The 20,366-nt window shown below is 34.2% G+C and overlaps 1 protein-coding gene across 4 annotated transcripts; it reads right to left on the reverse strand.

Moving 5' to 3' along the window:
• Positions 1–1,727: 1,727 nt before the first annotated feature.
• Positions 1,728–18,911, reverse strand: LOC131643868 (polycomb group protein EMBRYONIC FLOWER 2-like). 4 transcript variants are annotated; one of them, XM_058914213.1, is made up of 23 exons: positions 18,653–18,910; positions 18,030–18,128; positions 17,733–17,886; positions 17,366–17,421; positions 16,242–16,347; positions 15,946–16,105; positions 15,782–15,850; positions 15,226–15,365; positions 14,996–15,058; positions 14,762–14,889; positions 14,319–14,351; positions 14,067–14,098; positions 12,706–12,758; positions 12,552–12,605; positions 12,408–12,467; positions 8,161–8,207; positions 7,235–8,055; positions 6,626–6,770; positions 5,673–5,721; positions 4,401–4,484; positions 3,160–3,236; positions 2,883–2,972; positions 1,728–2,607 (listed from the first exon to the last, which is right to left on the reverse strand). In XM_058914213.1, the coding sequence occupies exons 2-23, from the start codon at positions 18,071–18,073 to the stop codon at positions 2,403–2,405; spliced, it is 2,670 nt and encodes an 889-aa protein (XP_058770196.1). In that variant the 5' UTR covers positions 18,074–18,128; positions 18,653–18,910; the 3' UTR covers positions 1,728–2,402. The 4 variants fall into 4 exon arrangements, 3 of the variants coding, with proteins under 3 accessions (XP_058770196.1, XP_058770195.1, XP_058770194.1); XM_058914212.1 differs by having other exon boundaries at positions 17,736–17,889; XM_058914211.1 differs by having other exon boundaries at positions 17,733–17,889.
• Positions 18,912–20,366: the final 1,455 nt, after the last annotated feature.

A 20,366-nucleotide genomic window follows, 5' to 3' on the forward strand; every position in this document is an offset into this window, starting at 1 on the left:
GTATACCTCGTCATGCACAGCCCACCTAGCCCTGAAGCTGTCACCGCGTCGTTAAATCACTGCGCCTCTGGTTTAAAGAGACTGAAAATCTTCCCGGCGTGGTTCACCTGTTTTAAAGTCTGTCTCTCCTGTTACAACAAAAACAAAAAAAAACACTGTTAATTAGACCGTTAAGAAAATGTGGAATAAACAACTAAATAAAAAACGGTTAAATAATAAAGTCGGACAAATTATAAAAAATGTCTCTCCCCCCAGACACGTCGAGCGACGTGCTCGTGGTAGGAAATTAGCAAGAACGTGTCAAAGGGCCCTCCCGGGTAGCCCTCCTCCTCCTCCTCCCCGTGCAGAGGGTCAACATCCGGTACCTCCTCCGCCTCCTGGTATCTAACTGCCTCCTCCTCCTCCTGGTATCTAACTTCCTCCTCCTCCTCCCGTACCTCCTGCTGGCGGGAAGAAGAGACTCGAGCCAGACGACTCCTCGATCCAGATGAGGAAGTACCCTCGTCCATCTGCACAGGTACTCGCACACGACCCCGTCCCTGCGTCGACGCCAGCTGCGCCTCCCGCTCGCGTCTAGCCGATGTTGTCTGGGTCTCTCTCCCCTGTCTGATGCATGTTGGGTTGCCTGTCATATTCCTAAAAACAATTGAAATCAATAAGAATGCGAAACAATTGAAAAAACAAAAAAAATCAATTTTGGACCACTTCGGAAGTTCATTTTCTAAAACTGGGAATGGAGGTGTTTTCGGAAATGAACTTCCGAAACACCCCTGCGAAGCCAAATCCTGCAACTTCCATGGCAGAACCCCAAATGCAAACTTCTAACATGTTATAATGCTTCTAAACAACCTAAATACTACTATCAACCTACTCCTATATCATTTTGCAATTTCTAACCACCCTAATATGCATTTGAATCATAGATCTTAAGATTTAGAAACTTACCAATTGAAGTGATTGAGTAGCTTTTGAATGTGATTGAGTAGCTTTTGAGTAACTATGATGTAGACTTGAAACTTAATTTTGCAAAAAAACTTAAGAGAGAAAGTTTGATGGTGATTTAGGGCAAAAATAATAGGGGGAGGGGTTGTTTTGTTTAATCTGCAAAACGCGCAGTATTTCGAAAATGCGCTTTCGAAATGCTGTTTTCGGAAATGAATTTCCGAAATAAGACAAATTTTGAAAGAAAAAAAAAAAGCGTTTTCGGAGATGCATCTCCGAAAACAGCATTATTTTGCATTTCAGAAATGCATTTTCGAAGTTAGGGGTATTTTGGATTTTTCGCCAGAGGTGACCAAAAAGACATGGGGTGGATAAAGAAATTTTCAAAATTAATTATACATCTCTTGATTCAGTTTTGCTTTCTCCAAAAACTGAAACTAACTATGCACTTCAAATAGCATCGACGATGGTGCTGAAAGATGTAAGTCAGCCAAGGGTTTTATTTTGTCACAATAATGAAGTGAGTCTGACATGTTACAGCAACAAAACTTGAAGAAGTTAAAATCGTTTATTTTTCAAAAGAAAACTATTCATTTCTCAAAAATATTGAAATTTTCATATAAAAAGACACAAAAAAGGGTTTTAATTGTCACATTTTGACTGTTTACATATACCAAGAAAATTAATAATGATTGTTACTTTTTAGGTTATAATTTTTCTTTTGCCTATAATACCCTTAACTTTTAATCATTTCCATATACTTTTTTCTCTCTCATAATAATTAGTTAGGGGCAATTTTGACAAAACTATAATGATTACTACATTGAAATTTGAAAATGACAGTTAAATTGAAACAAATTTTTTCCACAAACAGAGGGAGAGGGAGTAGTGTCGAGGGCAGTAATGGTGGCTACTGCAATGAGTAGCAGAGAGTAACCATAAAAGGTTTTAAGAGGGTATAAGACATTGATAAATAATAAGCATACAAATAGACAAAATTCATAAAAAAATTAATATGAATCATCTATTTAAACAATCCGAATGAGTATGTCTACCAATTTATTAAAGGTGTATACCACAATGAATGTCAACCATAAAAAGGTCTTATTCTATAACCAAAAAAAATATGTAAACATAATTCATTAAATATGAGCTTTTGTATAGAGACTTGGACTTCATGCAGAGATCCCTTTTGGACTACTGGCAACCCAGTTCCATATAACTCTGGTGTCAAAAAAAGTATGGAACATTGAAATTTCAAACTTCAACAGAAATGGATCAAGAATATAATACTCAGGTTGCTCACGAGTTTCTTTCAGTTCCATGCCGCAGAAAAAGAGATGTAGAATGAACCATTCATCCTTTGGTAAACCTCATGGTACAACAAATAATAATAGTACAACAAAGGTATAAATTTAAATCCGAGGAGGTTCCACAAGACTGTGAGGGCAATTTGCACCTTATAAAGAAGTCACTTTCTGTGTTATCTTCTTACTTCTTTTATTTTTAAGAGGGGACAAATGAATGGAGTTTATATTAGCTACTGGGATCTCAGGATTTGAATTATGCTTCACGTGTTGTTCGAGAATATTACTGCAATCAGTGATGATTTTTCCATCTATAAGACCCAAATTATATAATTTGATCCTGAACATTGTCCAATACCTGCCAAAAATAATTGCAGATATAAATATATCCAAAAATACAAGAGTGTAATAATGTGTGGTATTTTGACCAGGTGAAGCCATAAAAAAGTGCTACAATAGCATAAAATATTGAATTTAACAAAATAAACCATCTTCATAAAATTGCTTTTGAAGATTGTACGTGTTGTCATATGATTATGTTCCAATGCTAATAAATATATAAAAGCCATTAGAAAACAAGTTAGGTATAAATTTCTAAAAGGGGCACTCTAACACAAAAGAGATGGTAGTTACCAAGTTAATTCGCGGGATTTAACAAGCTCAGAGCCATGCAATACTGAGAAAGCCTTACATGCCCAACGAATGTGAGAATCTATTCGCACACTGCCACAAGAAGAAAATAATTTAAAATAGAAAGTTAAATTCAGAAAGGACAAGCATATCACATTTCTAAAGCTAAGATGCATTCACCATTCAGTATGTGCTGTTACTTGTTACTGACAGCAAGAAACAAATATGAAACATGCAACAAGAAGTGAATGTCTTTTGAGCCAAAATCAAAAGAACTTACCGTTGCTTCCGAATAAATGAGTTCCACATGAACATGAATTGCTTCTCTTCTTTGCTCAAAGGTTGAAGATCAAGCTTCTGCAAGGTATCAAAGGCATATCAATGTTCTTCAAGAAATAAGCATGAATAATTGTAAAAAGTATGACAGCTTCAGCTACAGCCTGCAGGGAGTTGTTTGGGTGCTCAAAAAAGAACACCATGTGCCTTCTTTATCTATATACTCTCTTAATTCAGTACTAGTTAGTTTCTGAGTTGCGTATTGAAGGTTTTCACTTCAGTCATATGCTTGTCAAATTTTAGGATTTGTCAGTTTAAGTGGTTTCTATCATGTGATTAGTTTAGTTGGTAGTTGTGGTAATTTGGTAGGTTAAAAAATAACTGAAGCCAAGACTGTTTTCATTGTCATTCTTGAAAGCAACACAATGAGTGGTAATGAATAAAGTTTGAGTGGCCGGGGAATAACCAATTCGGACTGTTAGTGGCGATGCTGAGAGAGTTGATGATGATATATATTACTAAAAGTAGAAGCTATGGTGTAATCATGGGAACTATGAGCTGGATTACAATTGAACAACAGAGATGAGATCTCATCAGGGGTAGGTCTGATCATGGCAGTTTACAAGAAAACTCAAATTGAACCAAACTGAACTCAAAAACCAGTCCCAATGAACTTGAACGGACAAATTTTCATTACAAGTGTTGTTTCTATATTACTTCCTCCTTGCGGGTTTTCGCTCACCACTTCACCATATCATGACATTTGAAACCATGAATAAATAATGCAAAAGAAATATAAAAAGTCCAGTTCGTTAGGGGTAGTTTAGGGATTTAGAAGGGGAGGGGAAGGTTTTGGGTAAAAAGGAGGAAAGGAACATGGAAGAAAAGATGGTCCCCAACTTGCATTGGGGAGTTTATTTTTCTTCATAATACAAAATTCCCCAAAATCGGATAACTCAAGATAAATTTTTCGAGTTGAATCTATTATTATAATACTCTCAATTAAAAGTATATTAATGATAAACATTTTCTTATCATTCTCTACAAAAATACTCTCAAATAATGTGTAATATTTTTTCTATTTTCCTCTATTCCCCTTTCCTCAAATTCTCACTGTTAACCTTAAAAGTTCAATAAGGAAAACAGTATAAAGCTCCGAAAGCGTTTTGTTGTTTAATAAAAGATATAGTTGCAGAAAATAGATATGTATAAAATCAAAATAGAAGATCACATATTTGTACATACCACCCGCTCTTCAATATCTGCAACTTCATCATCAACATCATCCTCACTATCGTAATTTGATAGAACTTCATCAAGACACATTGCCTTTAAGAAAAAGGTAGATAAAAATGAACAGATGATATCAGAAATATGATTATAGCAAAGATATTTGAAATTCTCAACAACATGAAACTAGACTTTTATTTTAAAAAATAAAGAAATCAATATTCGGCATAAAAGAATGTTGTTCCGATTTTGAGCAACCACAGTGGAATCACAACAACAACAACCAAGTCTCACTAGGTGGGGTTGCCTCCATCAATCACACGGCGCCATAATAGTGTTATATATTATTTCTTGCACTGAAAGTTTTAAACTAGGTGTGCTTTGCCTTTTTCCAAACTTAATTCCATATATTTTGTCTACATTCTACTCAATCAAAAGCCGTATGCTTTTAAAGTTTGATTCTAAGTTTCTAACCTTCAGTTTAGTTCCTCTCCCATCTCTCCAAAAAGGGAAATATCATCCGCAAAAGGCATGCATCAAGGTGTTGGCTCTTGAATGTGTTCACTAAGTATATCCAAGAGTGTTTTAAAAACATAGGGGTTTAAAGTAGAGCTTCAGTGACGACCTATAGTCATTGAAAAATCCTACGGCACCACCAAACGTTCTCACACTAGACGTGGGCGGCTCACTCATACGTATTCTTGATAACCTAAATATAGACAATTCAACCTTTCTTTTCTAGAGTTTTCCACAAAACCTCTCTTGGCACCTTTTCAAACGTCTTCTCTAAGTCAATAAAAACCATAAGTCATTTTTATCCCTCTTTGAATTAATAGTATTAAAAGCCCAGTGTTTGAAAAAAATTGTTTTTTTAGATATTTTAATATAAGTTTCTTACCATTTTTTTTAATATCAACTCAACTGAACCAAACAAAACCAGTGTATTTTCCATTGGTTTGATTTGGTTTGGTTCGGATTTCATGAAAAGATAGTGTAAAAACCAAATCAAACAAATTATTTGTTATTGGTCCGGATTTCCTCTAAAAAACCGTACCAAACCAACCCGTTACACCCCTTACCCATATTTATATGCACCAAACTTGTTAGACACATAATTGATTGAAGCACCTATCATTGACTTAAATACAAATTCTTTCAATGAGATTGGTCCTCTTATGGAATATTGAATCTAATGCGATATAAAGGCAGCTTCACTTTTAAAGGGAATATCCATTAACATGCAAAGAAAATAAAGCTGCAGGAAAACAAATGGTAGTGACTCATCACCTGAGCTTTGTGAGAATGATAAAACTGCCTCTTCTTCAACCGGGCTATGCTGAAATGGTTTGGAAAGAATTAGGTAAAAATTTTGTCCACGAAGTTGCTGAACACTTATAGCAAGAGTTACAAAAATTTAATCACAAGTAGTATATTATAAGTGACAGTTTATTACAACACAGCCTATAAACAATAATCATACTAATCTAGGTATCACATGAGAAAAAAATTATAACAGTATGAATATATCAATATTTGTTTCCTTATTTAATTAGGATTAAGAGCCTAGAATCAGTATAAATAATGATTAGTGTTTTTCATTTGTAATAACATCAAACATATCATTCAATGATATATCTATATAACTTTAATACTCTGAGAATTATTTCTCCTCCCTCTACATCTAAAAGACTAATCCTATAAATGTCAAATATTTGTAACTTGTAATGACATCAACCACATTTGACCTAGAAATATAGCAATACTGAATTTATTAATAGAATGAAAAAAGAGTAAAGCCCATCCGTGCATTGTTAAACAGGCCTTCTAACTGACATACACTTGTGTTTAAAAGTTTACAAAACCGAAATCAACACCCTGTCAGCCACATAAAATAAGTTCCCAAATGTACATTTTGACAATCTACTATATTCAAGGGCTTTGTAAATTATTATGGCATTCCAAGATTATGCTAGGGCTGCTCAAACTGAAGATATATTTATTTGAAAATCAAGGAATCATTGATCAATCAGGTCAACAGTTTTATACTATAATAATATTCCACTGATTTATTACACCAAACAAAGTACTGTGAGATGGAACTAATTTTGTGTGAGACTATATTTCATTTCAGCAACATTTTAGTATTTGTAATTACCATTCTAATCATGCATCCAATAAGCTACAAGAATCTAAGAAGCTGTTTTTGCTTTCAAAGGATAGAAAAAAGATCAAGGACTTACTTTTGTGGGTCAAAATGCTCAACTGGTAACTTCCCTGTATTGCCAATCTGCAGCCCTGCAGAAGTCCCATGACCATGCTTAGATATTATTGGGACACAGTCTGGATTGGGATTGGGCACAATATTTGCATTTGATTTTGCATCCCCTGCAATATCATAGCAATATGTATCACATTCCTTACACAGCACCAATAATGCTCAAACTCTACATTCTACAAATATTCCATCTGACATATGATCAAAACACATATTAACAATTAGGTCTTAAGAGAAAAAGGAATTAACAAACTTTTATGAAGGGGAAATATATTCCAGCTTTGAGTTGGTATCAACATAGACATGTCATGATTAATTGCAGCAGAGAGTGCTGGATATTCAAGAATCAACAAACAGAGGAAAACCATTCAAAGCCATTATTTTGTTTTGGAAAATATTAAATAGCCTTATTTTTCTTCCATATGTAGTGGACACTGTTATTAACTTTTAGATGGAGAAGAGGTCCCCCAAAATGTGACATATCCAACAACAGCACTGAATTCTATTGAATTTCGCTGGCTATATAGCACTTTCCATAAAGCTTTTAAGCACATAAACTCAACAAGTAAAGTACCTGATATAGTTGCAGAATTTCCATCAATCTTCTTTAAAAACTCATTATCTCCTAAAGGAGTTTCCGACTCTGAGAATAGTGGGTCTGCATCCATAGCTAAGACCGGTGGGTCTGCATTCCTAGCTAGGAGAGACGGGTCCGCATCCACAGCTAGGACAGGCTGGTCCGCATCTACGGCTAGGACAGGCTGGTCCGCATCCACGGCTAAGACCGGCAGGTCCGCATCCACGGCTAAGACCGGCAGGTCCGCACCCACGGCTAAGACCGGTGGGTCCGCACCCACAGCTAAGACCGATGGGTCTGCACCCACAGCTAAGACCGGTGGGTTTGCACCCATAGCTAAAACTGGCGGGTCCGCATCCATTGGTAATACCGGCGGGTCCACATCCATTGCTAATACCGGCGGGTCCGCACCCGTAGTTAAGACCGGTGGGTCTGCAACCGTAGCTAAAACCGGCGGGTCCGCAACCGTAGCTAATACCGGCGGGTCCGCATCCGTAGCTAATACCGGAGGGTCTGCATCCGTAGCTAATACCGGTGGGTCTGCATCCGTAGCTAATACCGGCGGGTCTGCATCCGTAGCTAAAACCGGTGAGTCTGCATCAATAGCTAAGACTGGCGGGTCTTCGTCCATTGCTAAGACCGGCGGGTCTTCGTCCATTGCTAAGGCCGGCGGGTCTTCGTCCATTGCTAAGGCAGGTGGGTCTGCATTATTAGCTAAGGCCGGTGGGTCTTCATTATTAGCTAAGGTCGGTGGGTCTACATCCTGGACCACTTCAAAACATGCATTTTCTGGGCTTATGTGTGTCATCCGCTTGCCACTGCATATAAACATTATCAATTGACCATTTTACTTCATCAATAGTTATATTGAAATTTATGAGGACCAAAAAATTTCAGAATGGTGTAGGAAATAAATAGCCTACTGAAGGAAAAAAGTTTGCAATTTTGGATCAACGCCATCTCCAACAAGCTGCAGGAAAATTAATCAATAAGTTTCTGGAGAAAGCACAAATATCCAAATGCATTCATGCAAAAAATTTAGACAGTTTTGTCAAGCTTTTCGATGTTTCTAGGCGGATGCACAGTGCAACATTAATAAAGTGCCAATGAAATCCACCATCTACATGATTGAGCTACTGTGTACCAAAGCAACAGTGTTGTAGCTATTGAACATCATTTCTTATACAGATTACAGAACAACACCAATTTCAAGTTCAGTGGAGTAGAGACCTGAAACATCAAACTGCTAACCAAGAACACAACTCAAGAATGACTTCTACAATGCACACTCCCAGACAAGAAAAGCCTACTAATCATGGACAAAGAGCATGCTTACATTAAAACTACCTTACTATGTTTTTGTTGTTTTAATCCCTATTTAAATTTTATTTTAAGGACTAAATGAATAGAATTTTAAGTAAATACTGCTAGCAAAATTCTTTCATATTTTAATCGATCAAAAACATTTATAAACCAAAGAAATCTTATTAGAAATGGACTGAAATAGGAAGTTTGAGAAATAACAAAGGTGACAAATAAAAAGATTACAAACAAACATGTTTGCAACAACAATGCTCTCTCCAATTACTACTTCACATTTCAGCTCGGGAAACCCCTATAAGAAACCATATGCCAAGATCCAAAGATTATTTTCCCAAATCAAAATTGGGTAGGTGAGAGGAATTCTAAATATGAAACAATAAAAACATTAATTTTCAAGTTGCATTTAAGATGCACCACTTCAAATGCAGTGCACCGGTGCACAACTATCTTCTTACAATTAGATAAACTGCATGATAAATAAATGGTTCAGGTCAATTGAAACTTGTAAATGGGATTATGCTCCACAATTTTTATAGGGTTGTGTTATTTTGACATCAAACTTTAACAACAAACTAAGTGGTTAATGCAAGTTAAATATGTGGCTAATTACGTTCAATATATGGTTAATGGATATAACAAGGTGCTGGAACTCATTAACCATCAAGTGAACACAACTAACCACAATGAAACTTGATGGGTAAGGTACCTCGAAACTTAGAATCTGAAGGCTCGGCTATGGCCACTAGGAACTTGAATGAAGGTAAGAAATCACACAAATCTTGGTATGATCACAAAAAACACACATAGCGTAAATGTGAAACATGTGGGAAATTCTATGGCAGGCCTCTGAATTGAAAGAAGAAAGGTCGTGACGAAGCTCATGCATTCCAGACCATTGAGACCAGTAACTCTGATCAAGAGCATCAATCTTCTTCAACTCAGGTTTCAGTTTCACTCACAGCATAACAACTAGACAAACTGTTTAAACTCCTCGAAACTCATTCTCCTTCTTGCTCTATAGCGCAAAAAATTAATTATGCCCTTCTTATTGTCAGTCTCAACCGTACATGGATAGTGGATTTAGGTACAACTCATCACATGATAAGTGAATCTATTACATTTTCTTCATATAGTCCTTGTGTAGGTAACCAAAAAATAAAAGTCGCAAATGACTCTTTTTTAGTCATTGCATGTAAAAGTTGAATGTTGACACTTAAAGAAGTTCTACACGTTCCAAAACCTAGCATGTAATCTAGTGTCTCTCAGTAAACTATTCCCATTGTAAAACCTTTCTAACTAACTTTTTGTTCTCATCGTGTCTTTCAGAATTTGAACGCGGGGAAGATGATTGGCGGTACTAAGGAGCATAGAGGACTCTATTACTTAGACATGAGACCTGAATCATAACTACCTTCCAAACCAGCCATCTTCCAAACTAATAAATTCCTGTTTTGAATTTTGTTATGCTTTGAATAATGATGGCGGCGTTAAGGTATGTTTTTTACGATTAGCTCATCCTAATTTTCGTAATTTAAAACACTTGTTTCTTAATGTATTTCATGACAAGGATTTGTCTTTGTTTATTTGTTTAAATGTGAAGTATGTGAATTTGCAAAATATCATCATCGTTCCTACTTTCCAATACAACCTTTATACAACAACAACAACAACAACAAAAACAACCAACTTTTATTCTACTAAATGGGGTCAGCTATATGGATCAACTTTTGTCATAATGTTTTATTCAGGATCATGTTTTTATCCAAATCGTTAATCTTGAGGTCTTTCTTAATAACTTCTCTTTTAGTTTTTCTAGGTCTTCCTCTACCTCTAGTTGTTTGATTTCTCTCCATGTGATCTACCCTCCTTACCACAGAACCTACAGGTCTCCTCTCCACATGTCCAAATCCCCTAAGTCTATTTTCCACCGTCTTTTTTACTACAGGTGCTACCCCTACACTCTCTAATATTATAATTTCTAATCTTATCACAATCTTTTTTTTATTCACAGTGATGTTTAGGACCCTAACTGAATGGGTGCACTTTTTCACAAAAGTATGTTAGATACCTGTAAAAGGGAAAATCTTATGTACTTTTCACAAAAGTATGTTAGGTACTTGTAAAAGGGAAAATCTTATGTTTGATAGACCGTACAGGATTTATATTAAATGGTGGAAAATCAACTTCAGACAAATATTCAAGTCTTTAGAAGTGATAAAGGAAAGAAATATTTTATCACAATGTTGGGTTTTTTTAATGGAATTGTGCATCAAAATCCATGTCCTAATACTCGCAAACAAAATGGGGTTACAAAAAAGAAAATGCATGTCACTATGGATGTCACATTCTTTAAAAGCAAATCTTTTATTGATGATACTTATCTTCAGGAAGGGGAACTTAAAGGAAGATTCTTTGAATTTGAGGACATATTTTATAATACTTTTCCTATATCACAAATTTCTAAGACTTGTACTCCTGCACCAACAAAGAATGGTCATGATTTATTATTTGAACCTACTTTTGCTATGAGTAAGGAACCTGGTGAATTTAAGACTACATTTTCTCATTAAAGAAAACAATGAGAATCTTGAAAATGATAATGATGGTGAACTAACTTAAATGCCACAAAATGATGAGTAATGTAAAGAAAACAGGTTTGAAGTAAGAAATAGAATTTGAAAATGATAAGTTTTTCTATATTTTTTTAAAATTTCGTTTTCGGAAGCCTTCCCTTCCCCTCCCCTCCAAACTCGCAAACATAGCCTAAGGGTTTCACTCGGACCTATGGTATAGACTACTTGATCTTGTTGTAAAACTAAACATTGCCAAAGTACTTTTATCTCTGGTTGCTAACCTAGATTGACCTCTACACCAGTTGGATGTTAAAAATGTCTCCCTCAATGGTGATCTAGAAGAAGTATACATGAACGGTCCTCTTGGCTTTGAAGACAAATTTGTATCAAAGGTATGCAAGTTGAAAAAATCTCTTTATAGTCTAAAACATTCTCCGAGAGCTTGGTTTGAAAGGTTCACTCAGTCTATGAAGATTCAAAGGTATTCAAGGACAAGCTGGCCACACTTTACTAGCAAAAAGTTTCCCTCATGGAAAATTTTTTGCTCTGATTGATTGTTTATGTAGATGATAGTATCCTCATGGAAGATGATACAAATGAAATTGGAAGAGTGAGAGAGAGATTTGTTGGAGACTTTGAAATCAAGGACTTAGGACTCTTGAGATACTTTCTTGATCGAAGAAGAAATTGCGGTTTCACAGCAGAAATACATTCTTCGTTTATTGAGAGAAGTAGGGATGGGTGGTTTTCGGCCGGCTGACACCCCCATGGATCCTAATGCAAAATGTTTTAGAGAAGGAAATGTTCCTGTTGACACCGGAAGATACAAAAGAATTGGTAAGATAATTTATTGGTCACACCTTGCATAATATGGCTATAAAAAACTGTTTTTCTCTTGGTTGTTCTTTCTCCTCCTCTCACGAAAAGACATAAATGAACATAATTAGAGTTGTCAACAATTTCACCTTCAGTTTAAACAGGGTGAATGGAGAAATAAAACAAGGTTGATAATCCCAGAATTTAACGAGTCAAAAAACATAAACCCCTAATGAAAGAGTAAGATTAACATTTCCGAGAATAAAACAGGGTGAATGGAGAAATAAAACAAGGTTGATGATCCCAGAATTTAACAAATCAAAAAACATAAACCCCTAATGAAAGAGTAAGATTAACATTTCCGAGAATAAAGCACCCGATGAACAATAAAATTGTAACCAATACAATACTAAGTAATAGTAGATTTACAGAAATTTAATAGGAAAAACTGTTCTGACCTCAAATCTCCATATATCAAAATTCAGAGACACATTAACAGCCAGACAATCTTCCGATGCCTGCAAAGTTATTTATACTTGAAACCTTTTCCATGACTCAGCTCAGTGATTAAAGAGATTGCAAGAGTTCTGAAGATTACTGACCGAAAATTCAAATTTGAAAAAATCATGTGATGCGAGCAAGTGACATCTTAGACCCTAAAAAAGGTCATGTCAGAAGCATTGAAAACTGGTATATACTTATCGTAATTAAAAAAAACATTATAGCTTTAAATTAGTGGCCAAAAGTAGTGTTCACCTTATAGCTTCCCCACTTAATCAAACAGAATGGACAGGAGAAATTTTCAGAGACTGTTGACAAAGCTTTCAGTTAATATGTGGGCTGATTGCCAGTAAGCATTTATATATAATATATAGAAAATAAAAGAACATAAAGAGCTGACTATTTATAACAGAGCCCAGCTAACTAAGTACTAATCTCTAGCCTAATAATCAGTAATTGACTATTCTCATCAACAACAAAAAAACATAATTGGCTGTATATTCTGAGATTAAAGCTAATATTCTTAATATAAATGTAAAAACTCCTCATTAATTTGAGAGATGACAATTAGACTAAGACTCGATGCGTCTGCAAAATTTACTCGCAGGAAGGTAAAATTTACTCGATGTGACAATTAGACTAAGATCTGGGTCTGAGCATTGGTGAACTAGCTCCTGAACTGTCAGTTGATAAGGCTCTGTAACATCTCACAAACTAACTATCCCCAAAAAGCTTGAGTTATCGGGAGAAGAGACTAGAAAAATAAAAAAAGCTGAAATAGACAATGGTTAATTACATCTCTTAATACTAGACACATCACCTCTTTTAAATTTCTGAAAGTATAAAGTTTTTAATTTCTATCCTGACTGTGCTAATGTAATCAAGAATGTTTGGCAAGAGAGGCATAGGATGTTTCATGGAGGTTTTATGCACCAATTTGAAATACCTTTAGTTAAAAGACTGAAATAAAATTGTTTTTGGCAACATACATATTGCTGTGCGTGCAAAAGGCTACTGAGGTTTAGGATCGGATTGAATATGATGGCTATTCCGATATTCTTAGAGATCGAGAAAAGGTTGCCAAGTTGCCTTAGAGCATGCTTTGAAGAGGAAGGGGGGTATCGGCATGAGAAAGCCAAGATGAAGTGGCATGTGCAAGGAGACAGAAACACTTCCTACTTCCACAAGATTGCTAAGATTAGACATGTTACTCAGCAAATTACCTCTATTATGCATGATGACAATTTGTGGCTAATCTCCCCGAACTTTTTCTTTTTTATTCTATTAAAATTGAGTAGTTTGAGTGTGAGTGCAGGAGTGCCAACTTAATTAGGATGTTTGGGTCATCATCGTTTGCTTCTCTTTTAACTTTTTTGCTTAAAAAAAGCTGACAAAAAACTTATCTCCAACCTAATAATTCTTAGTAATTCATTACTCTGATATAATTTACATAATTTACATGAATATAATTGATTATATAATCTAATATAGATGCTAATATTCAAACAAATGCAAACTTATATGAGTGACTAAATTGGAAGAAAAAAATTATAAATTTGTTATTCTAAGAAGAAATAAACTAAAAAATTCAATGCGGTAAGCACCATTTAGATTACCTTCTGTTCTCTGCAATTTGTTATTGTAATACCTGAAATATTTTTATAAAACAAGAATCATTAAAATTGTAGAATAATACAGAGCAAAAATATCAGCATTTCGTTTAACGGCAAAAGGCGTGAAAGGGAGGCAAGAGAGAAGTTGGAAAATAATTTTTTTAAAATAGCGCTCCAATCCATCTTCTATTTCTTATTTCCAGTCCACAAAGAAGACATAAAATACCCCATCACAACTAAGTTAAAATGCAATACCTGTAATTAAATGTCACATTTCCTTCTTTCAACCTGAACCATACAAGCAGCTAAACATTAAACACCAAAACTTAACGAATAGGAATTATATTAAAGTTCAAACCCTGCCCCGCCCAAACCAACAACAAAATGCTACTACTTTAAGTTGCGGAAAGCACAAAAATGTAACAAAAATTCAGAACCAAGGGAACTAAATCAAGTGGAAACCCCATTAGTTTAACAGTGCAAATTAAGAGATAAACCCAAGATATGGAAAAGGCTTTATCAGTCACTGTTTTCTTATTTTATTAAGTGATGAGAGAGCTTGCTTAGAAATCTTTAACAGCTGTAAAAATAGTACACAGTAATAAATCTTAAAGCTAAAATTACATAACAAAACTCATAGTAACATCCCTATATATCTAACACTCCCCGACAGACACTTATGGCATAATGAAATTTACCGAATGACACGAGATAATGATGATCTTGATGATGATGATGATGGTAATGTATTTCTGCGGTTACGAGATTTCTCCATGGCCTTGATCTCTTCAGCAAAGATTTTGATTTCAACGCTCTTTGATGTACTCTTTGGAAAGAACAGAAAACAAACAAGAAGCAGTCAAAACAAGTTCTCCATGTTTGGGTGTGGGGATTTTTGCTTAGTGTGTAAAGACAATTGAGGCTGAACAAACCTCAAGCCCAAAATTCCATAGATCTTGGATTGCGATGGTCGTACCCTTATTTACAAAGTCATACTGTAATGTGAAGAAATTTGTAACAAAATGTGTCTATCATAATGCAAAGATCCAATAAAAGCATAGATATTGTAAATAAAATTAGTGCCCACTGAGTAGCATATCATTTAACTAGCACAGGGCAAATACATTATTGATCATCAGCTGCATATAGATAGATGTCATACCTTCAAAACACATGGAAGCAGTTCAAGAGTAGTCTTAATCTCGGCTCGTTGTCCCCAACGGAAATTTGGAGAATTTTTCCAAGCCAAGTAAATGGATTGAAAAGAAATTTTCCCATATAAGCAGTTCTTTTCAGCTAATGCTGTCAAGTACAAAATGAAACCATATGAAAGTTCACAAATCACCATTTTCTATAATAAAATGAACATATTTTTTTGGGAGGAAATATCCAAGAGTGGCAAGGCAGTCAAAATATCATATTTCTGTTTACATTTTTTGAAAGAAGAAATTCATTAAGAAAAATAGAAGATGATGAGTCTGAATGATAAGAGATCCTCCTTAAAATATAACAAGGAAATCAAACAACAGAGATCAAATAAAATTTCAAAAAGTATGTAGGAAAAATCACTGTAAAAATAATAAATATGGACGCTGCTCGGGCAATAAAAAGGTGACAAAATAAATAATATGGAGGCTGTTCAGGTGGTAACAAGGTAGCAAAATAAATTGCCAAACTATATTTTAGCATGAATGAATTTATCAATTGGTATATCTCACATTCATGAGAAGTTGGATCTGAAGGCCCCAGGCTTGCTTTGACTCTAGATGATGAATCTGAGTTTCCCTCTGCAAGTAAATAGTTATAAGAATGAATTTAGCAAAACAATATATATACACATAGTCACATATATGACAATTGGATTGCAAAACCATATGCATACCAGTGGTAAAAAACAAGAGAAAAAGTGAGCCAGAATTAGCCTCCGCAGCTAACTTATTAACTTCACAAAGCGTAAATTCTGCTTTGATTATCCTGTTCCCATCAGCGCCGGATGAACCTCGAATGGTGACTATCTGACTGAGTAGATAAACAGTAGAATACTTTTTGTTTTTTGTAGGTTTAAGCAAAAAGTATTATGCAAGAGAAAATTTATTAAATAAGACATTAATAATTATATACTAAAATTAGTTAGCATAAAGAACAAAAACCAGTTCAGCTTAAGAGCAATATTCTTACATCAGCGTCTTCATTTTTAGGATTACGTCTCGCCAGACTGACATAAAACGGAAACATGTTTTGAGTTTCTTCATCACTCCATGACAGAAAAACTGTTATTTGTATCCTAAACATTCGTATCAGATATCTCATCAGCATCTCAATATTTTTATTTACATTAAAGAATAATCAAAGAAAATAAGGCGACAACCAGATTGAAATACCGGCTCAAATGAAATAACTAGAAATTATAATAGCTTCATCCTTATCTCAAAAAACATAGTAAATTATACGTACAGCCTGAATAAAGATTTAAGAATATGGCATCACAAGATCTAAATAACATAAATTATCTTAAACATCGCTTCATGCTAAAAAAGATTGTCTGCCAGAATTAATTTGCCTATTTACGTTAAGTGTGGATAAAAGTTGCTCCACAGCAACAATATCAACAGGTATCAAAGTTGCTTAAAGAAAGTAGTGGAGAAATACAATACTTACAGAAAAAGCTAATCCTAACTCGGCTTAGACCATGAAAACTCTACATGTCCAAGTGCAAAACTATCAACTTAAGTACACTCATTCAGCTGAGCCAAAATCAAAGGTGTCACTAGTTTTATTATAATAGTGACACTCTACTTTTTTCTCAATTCCCAAACTATGAAATCAATCTCTTGCAAAGACAAGGTACTGTCTACAATCTCTTGAAATCAATCACATAAGGTGATCAAAGGTTCAAGTGGATGGCATTGGTTCAAGTTATGAATCACTCTCTTGCAAAACCAAACTACTGACTACAATAAATCCACAATGGATCCGGCCCTTCTTTGGACCCAACAATGATGGAAACTTTATAGCTTTAGGTTGCCCTTGGTGAAGAATAACATATAATATTAAATACATGTCAATTTAAAAAAAGAAAATTTACTTATATAGTAACCACCACAAAATGGCTCCTAAACTTCACAGATATACCACAAAATGGCTCCTAAACTTCATAGATATATCTATAAAATTCCTCTATTCGAACTGAGTGTAGCATAAACATCCAACAAGAGGATATGGAATATAACTGACATGAATATACTAACGAAAAGGGAGGAAATAAGGGAGGGAGGATTATAAATGATATGATAGACTTTTACCTTTTGTTGTCCCTGGCCTGTATCCTGTACTCGAAACACCTCGGAAGGAAAAGTGGCTATAAAATAAACATGTATTCTGTTAGTATGCATTATGCAATAATATTTTTTACGTAAAATCTTGAGAGACCATAAATCAAGAGGCCAGGAGGTAAAACTGAAAGGCGGATATTAAGTAACTTCAGATAAGAAGTAAATAGAAAATGTAAGAAATGGTTGGAAAACAACAGGTAGAAAAAGAAAAACCAAAGGAAACAATAATTCTACCAATAATAAAACCAGCTTTGTAGCTCATGCAATTTATCCCAGGAAATAAAACAAATACTATAATTTACAATGATAGATAATTTTAGTCAGTTAGATGAAATACTACAGCGCTTATTGTTGCACGGTGATGAAGAATGTTGTAGAACTCTACTGGCTTGCAAAAAACTGAAAGACTCTGTTCTGCAGCAAGTTTCTCTTCTGCAGATAATTGTGCACAAGCATCTAGAGAGCTAGGCTGTTGATCGGTGCTTATAAAACTACTGTAAGAGAAAACAGATATTAGCAGTTACGTTGCAGCATTTTTGAAACAGAAAAGAGAAAACTGCAGTTGTTTCCCTTCCATGGAAAAATACATCGAGAACATTTCTGAACGGAACACATTTTCTAAAAGAGAACATACCATAGTTCACCATCAGCGACAGGATAGCCTGGCATTATTGTCATACAAGTCTAGGATATAAGCACATTTAACGGAACCTCTGTGTATGTGAAAACAAACCTGAAATTGAAATGAGGCACAAAATCACCAAAACCATATATCGAAATCTCATAACGCAGATATCGGGAAGCAATGAATATTATTAGTGCACCATACTGCAGCTTAAACATCAAGTTCTCTATGAGGAAGAGTAACCGATAAAGGCTTTATTTAGAATAAACAACTTAATTAGTCAAATTGTTTTCTTATAAGCTATAAGCAGTTTACTATCTTATATAACTTATCAAAATAAGCTGAAAACAGATTATGGACAATTCATCAATTGCTTCCATAAGCTCTACAAAACACTCTCGCGAGTGTTTCCATTACCAGACAAGTTCAGATAAGTTCAAATAAGTCAATCCAAACATAGCCTAATTATAGTAATACGCATACAATCATATTTAAGATGATATAGCCACAATGAGTGTAAAATGAAAATGACAATGCAGAAGAAAACCTAAACTAATAAGCATTGTGTGAAACACATTCAGAACAAAGAAACATTAACAGCAAAATATTCAAAGCGAAAATTGAGAGAATACCAGGTCCTGAATGGGAAGAAGAAAGGGGTTAAGGGATTGGGATATGAACAAGAGTAGCATAGCAATAGCATGAGGGAAATGGGAACACAGAGAGAAACTGAAAGCGGTGCCGAATCAAGCAGACAAATTCAAACTAGGGATTGACGATGAACGGTGAAACCATTGCAGAAGAATAATAAGAATAAATAACAAAAACTTGCATTAAAAAAATTATCAAACTTTGTTCTAAGTTTGCAACCATAGGAGAATGAAATGAAAAATGAGAATAGCATGGGTTTATAAGGTTTAGTTAATAATAATACACTAACTTTTTGACTATGTCACATTCTTTGGTTTATTATCTTAATCTTAAATAATTAGCATTTAAAAGTCAAATTAAGACAATACCGTTAAGTAAATTTAAGAAGATTTGTTGTCTGGTTAGGATCCTTGAAAATTTGGAAATGTTAGGGTTAGTTAATAAGTGAAATAAAATGCATTGAAATATAAACAAAATTCTCTACAAGAAAATAAGAGTACCTAAGGAATGAAATAAATCATATAAATAAAAATATTTGTGCTTTAATAAAAATAAAAATAAGAAAGGATCTAGTCATCAAGTTTTGTATTGGTTTGAGTTGAGTTTCATTGGTTTTATTTATTTTTTAGATTTAGATGAATTAAAACAATGATCAAACCAACTTTATGTCTTCAGTTTTTTTTAATTGTAATAATGGTTTCAATTTTATTGTGAAATTTAATTTCTCAAAATATACGGCCTTCACTAAAAAAATCAAAAATCATCTTGCACGATTCAATCTCCAACTATCTCTCGATATCTTAAGATTTGTAAGCAGTGCAAATCAAAATGAAGAAAATGAGAGAAATTGTGTTTTCATGTGATAAACATAAGATTAAAACATCAAATCAATCGCATCGAGACATATGTTTTCATGGTGTATTTTATAAAATAGAATACTATAGTGACATCGATGCAATAATAAATAGCATTTGACCTTCATTGAAAGGTTAAGAATTACCTGGCGCGGCTTGATTTCCAGCAATTTCTTCAAATCTCACGAATCGAGTTGGCTCGTCTGTAAAACCTAGGGTTTGTGAACGGCGCAAAATAAGATAAAATATATGAATGAATAAAAGAACTATTTATATAAATCATTAAATAAATATAATAAGAAAAATTATTTTATTCTACAATATAAAGACGAGATTGAAACAACAAATTACATTAAGACATATTTTTTTGTCGAACAACAATAAATAATTATATATGTGTCCAATTATATTAAATAAATATAAAAATAACTTAAAAGATAGGAGCAATATTGTCTTTTCACTTGAGTAATGTTTTCATATGATTTATTTACAATAAGATGAGATTATATCATTTTTAAAGATGAAATAAGTGGGAAAAAATTAAAAAAAATGAATTTAGGAGGAAATTAGACTATATATTGTCGATAAACCTCTTTTATTACGCTGTGTAATAGTATTTTTAGTAAAAATTTAACAATTAAATATGATTTTAATTTTTTTAAATTTAAGTTATAAATTTTATGTGGATCAATGTGATATTACTTTGCAACCATCAAATGACATTGGTAGTTTTGATGATGACAACATCTAATGTCAATTGACTTTTGGAAAAGTCTTTGATGATCTCAGGTTAAGTAACCTCTGATGACGATGTATATTAAATAAGCTATATCAAGACTCG

The sequence above is a fragment of the Vicia villosa genome, linkage group LG1 (assembly GCF_029867415.1).
Source record: "Vicia villosa cultivar HV-30 ecotype Madison, WI linkage group LG1, Vvil1.0, whole genome shotgun sequence".
Classification (NCBI taxonomy): Eukaryota; Viridiplantae; Streptophyta; class Magnoliopsida; order Fabales; family Fabaceae; genus Vicia; species Vicia villosa.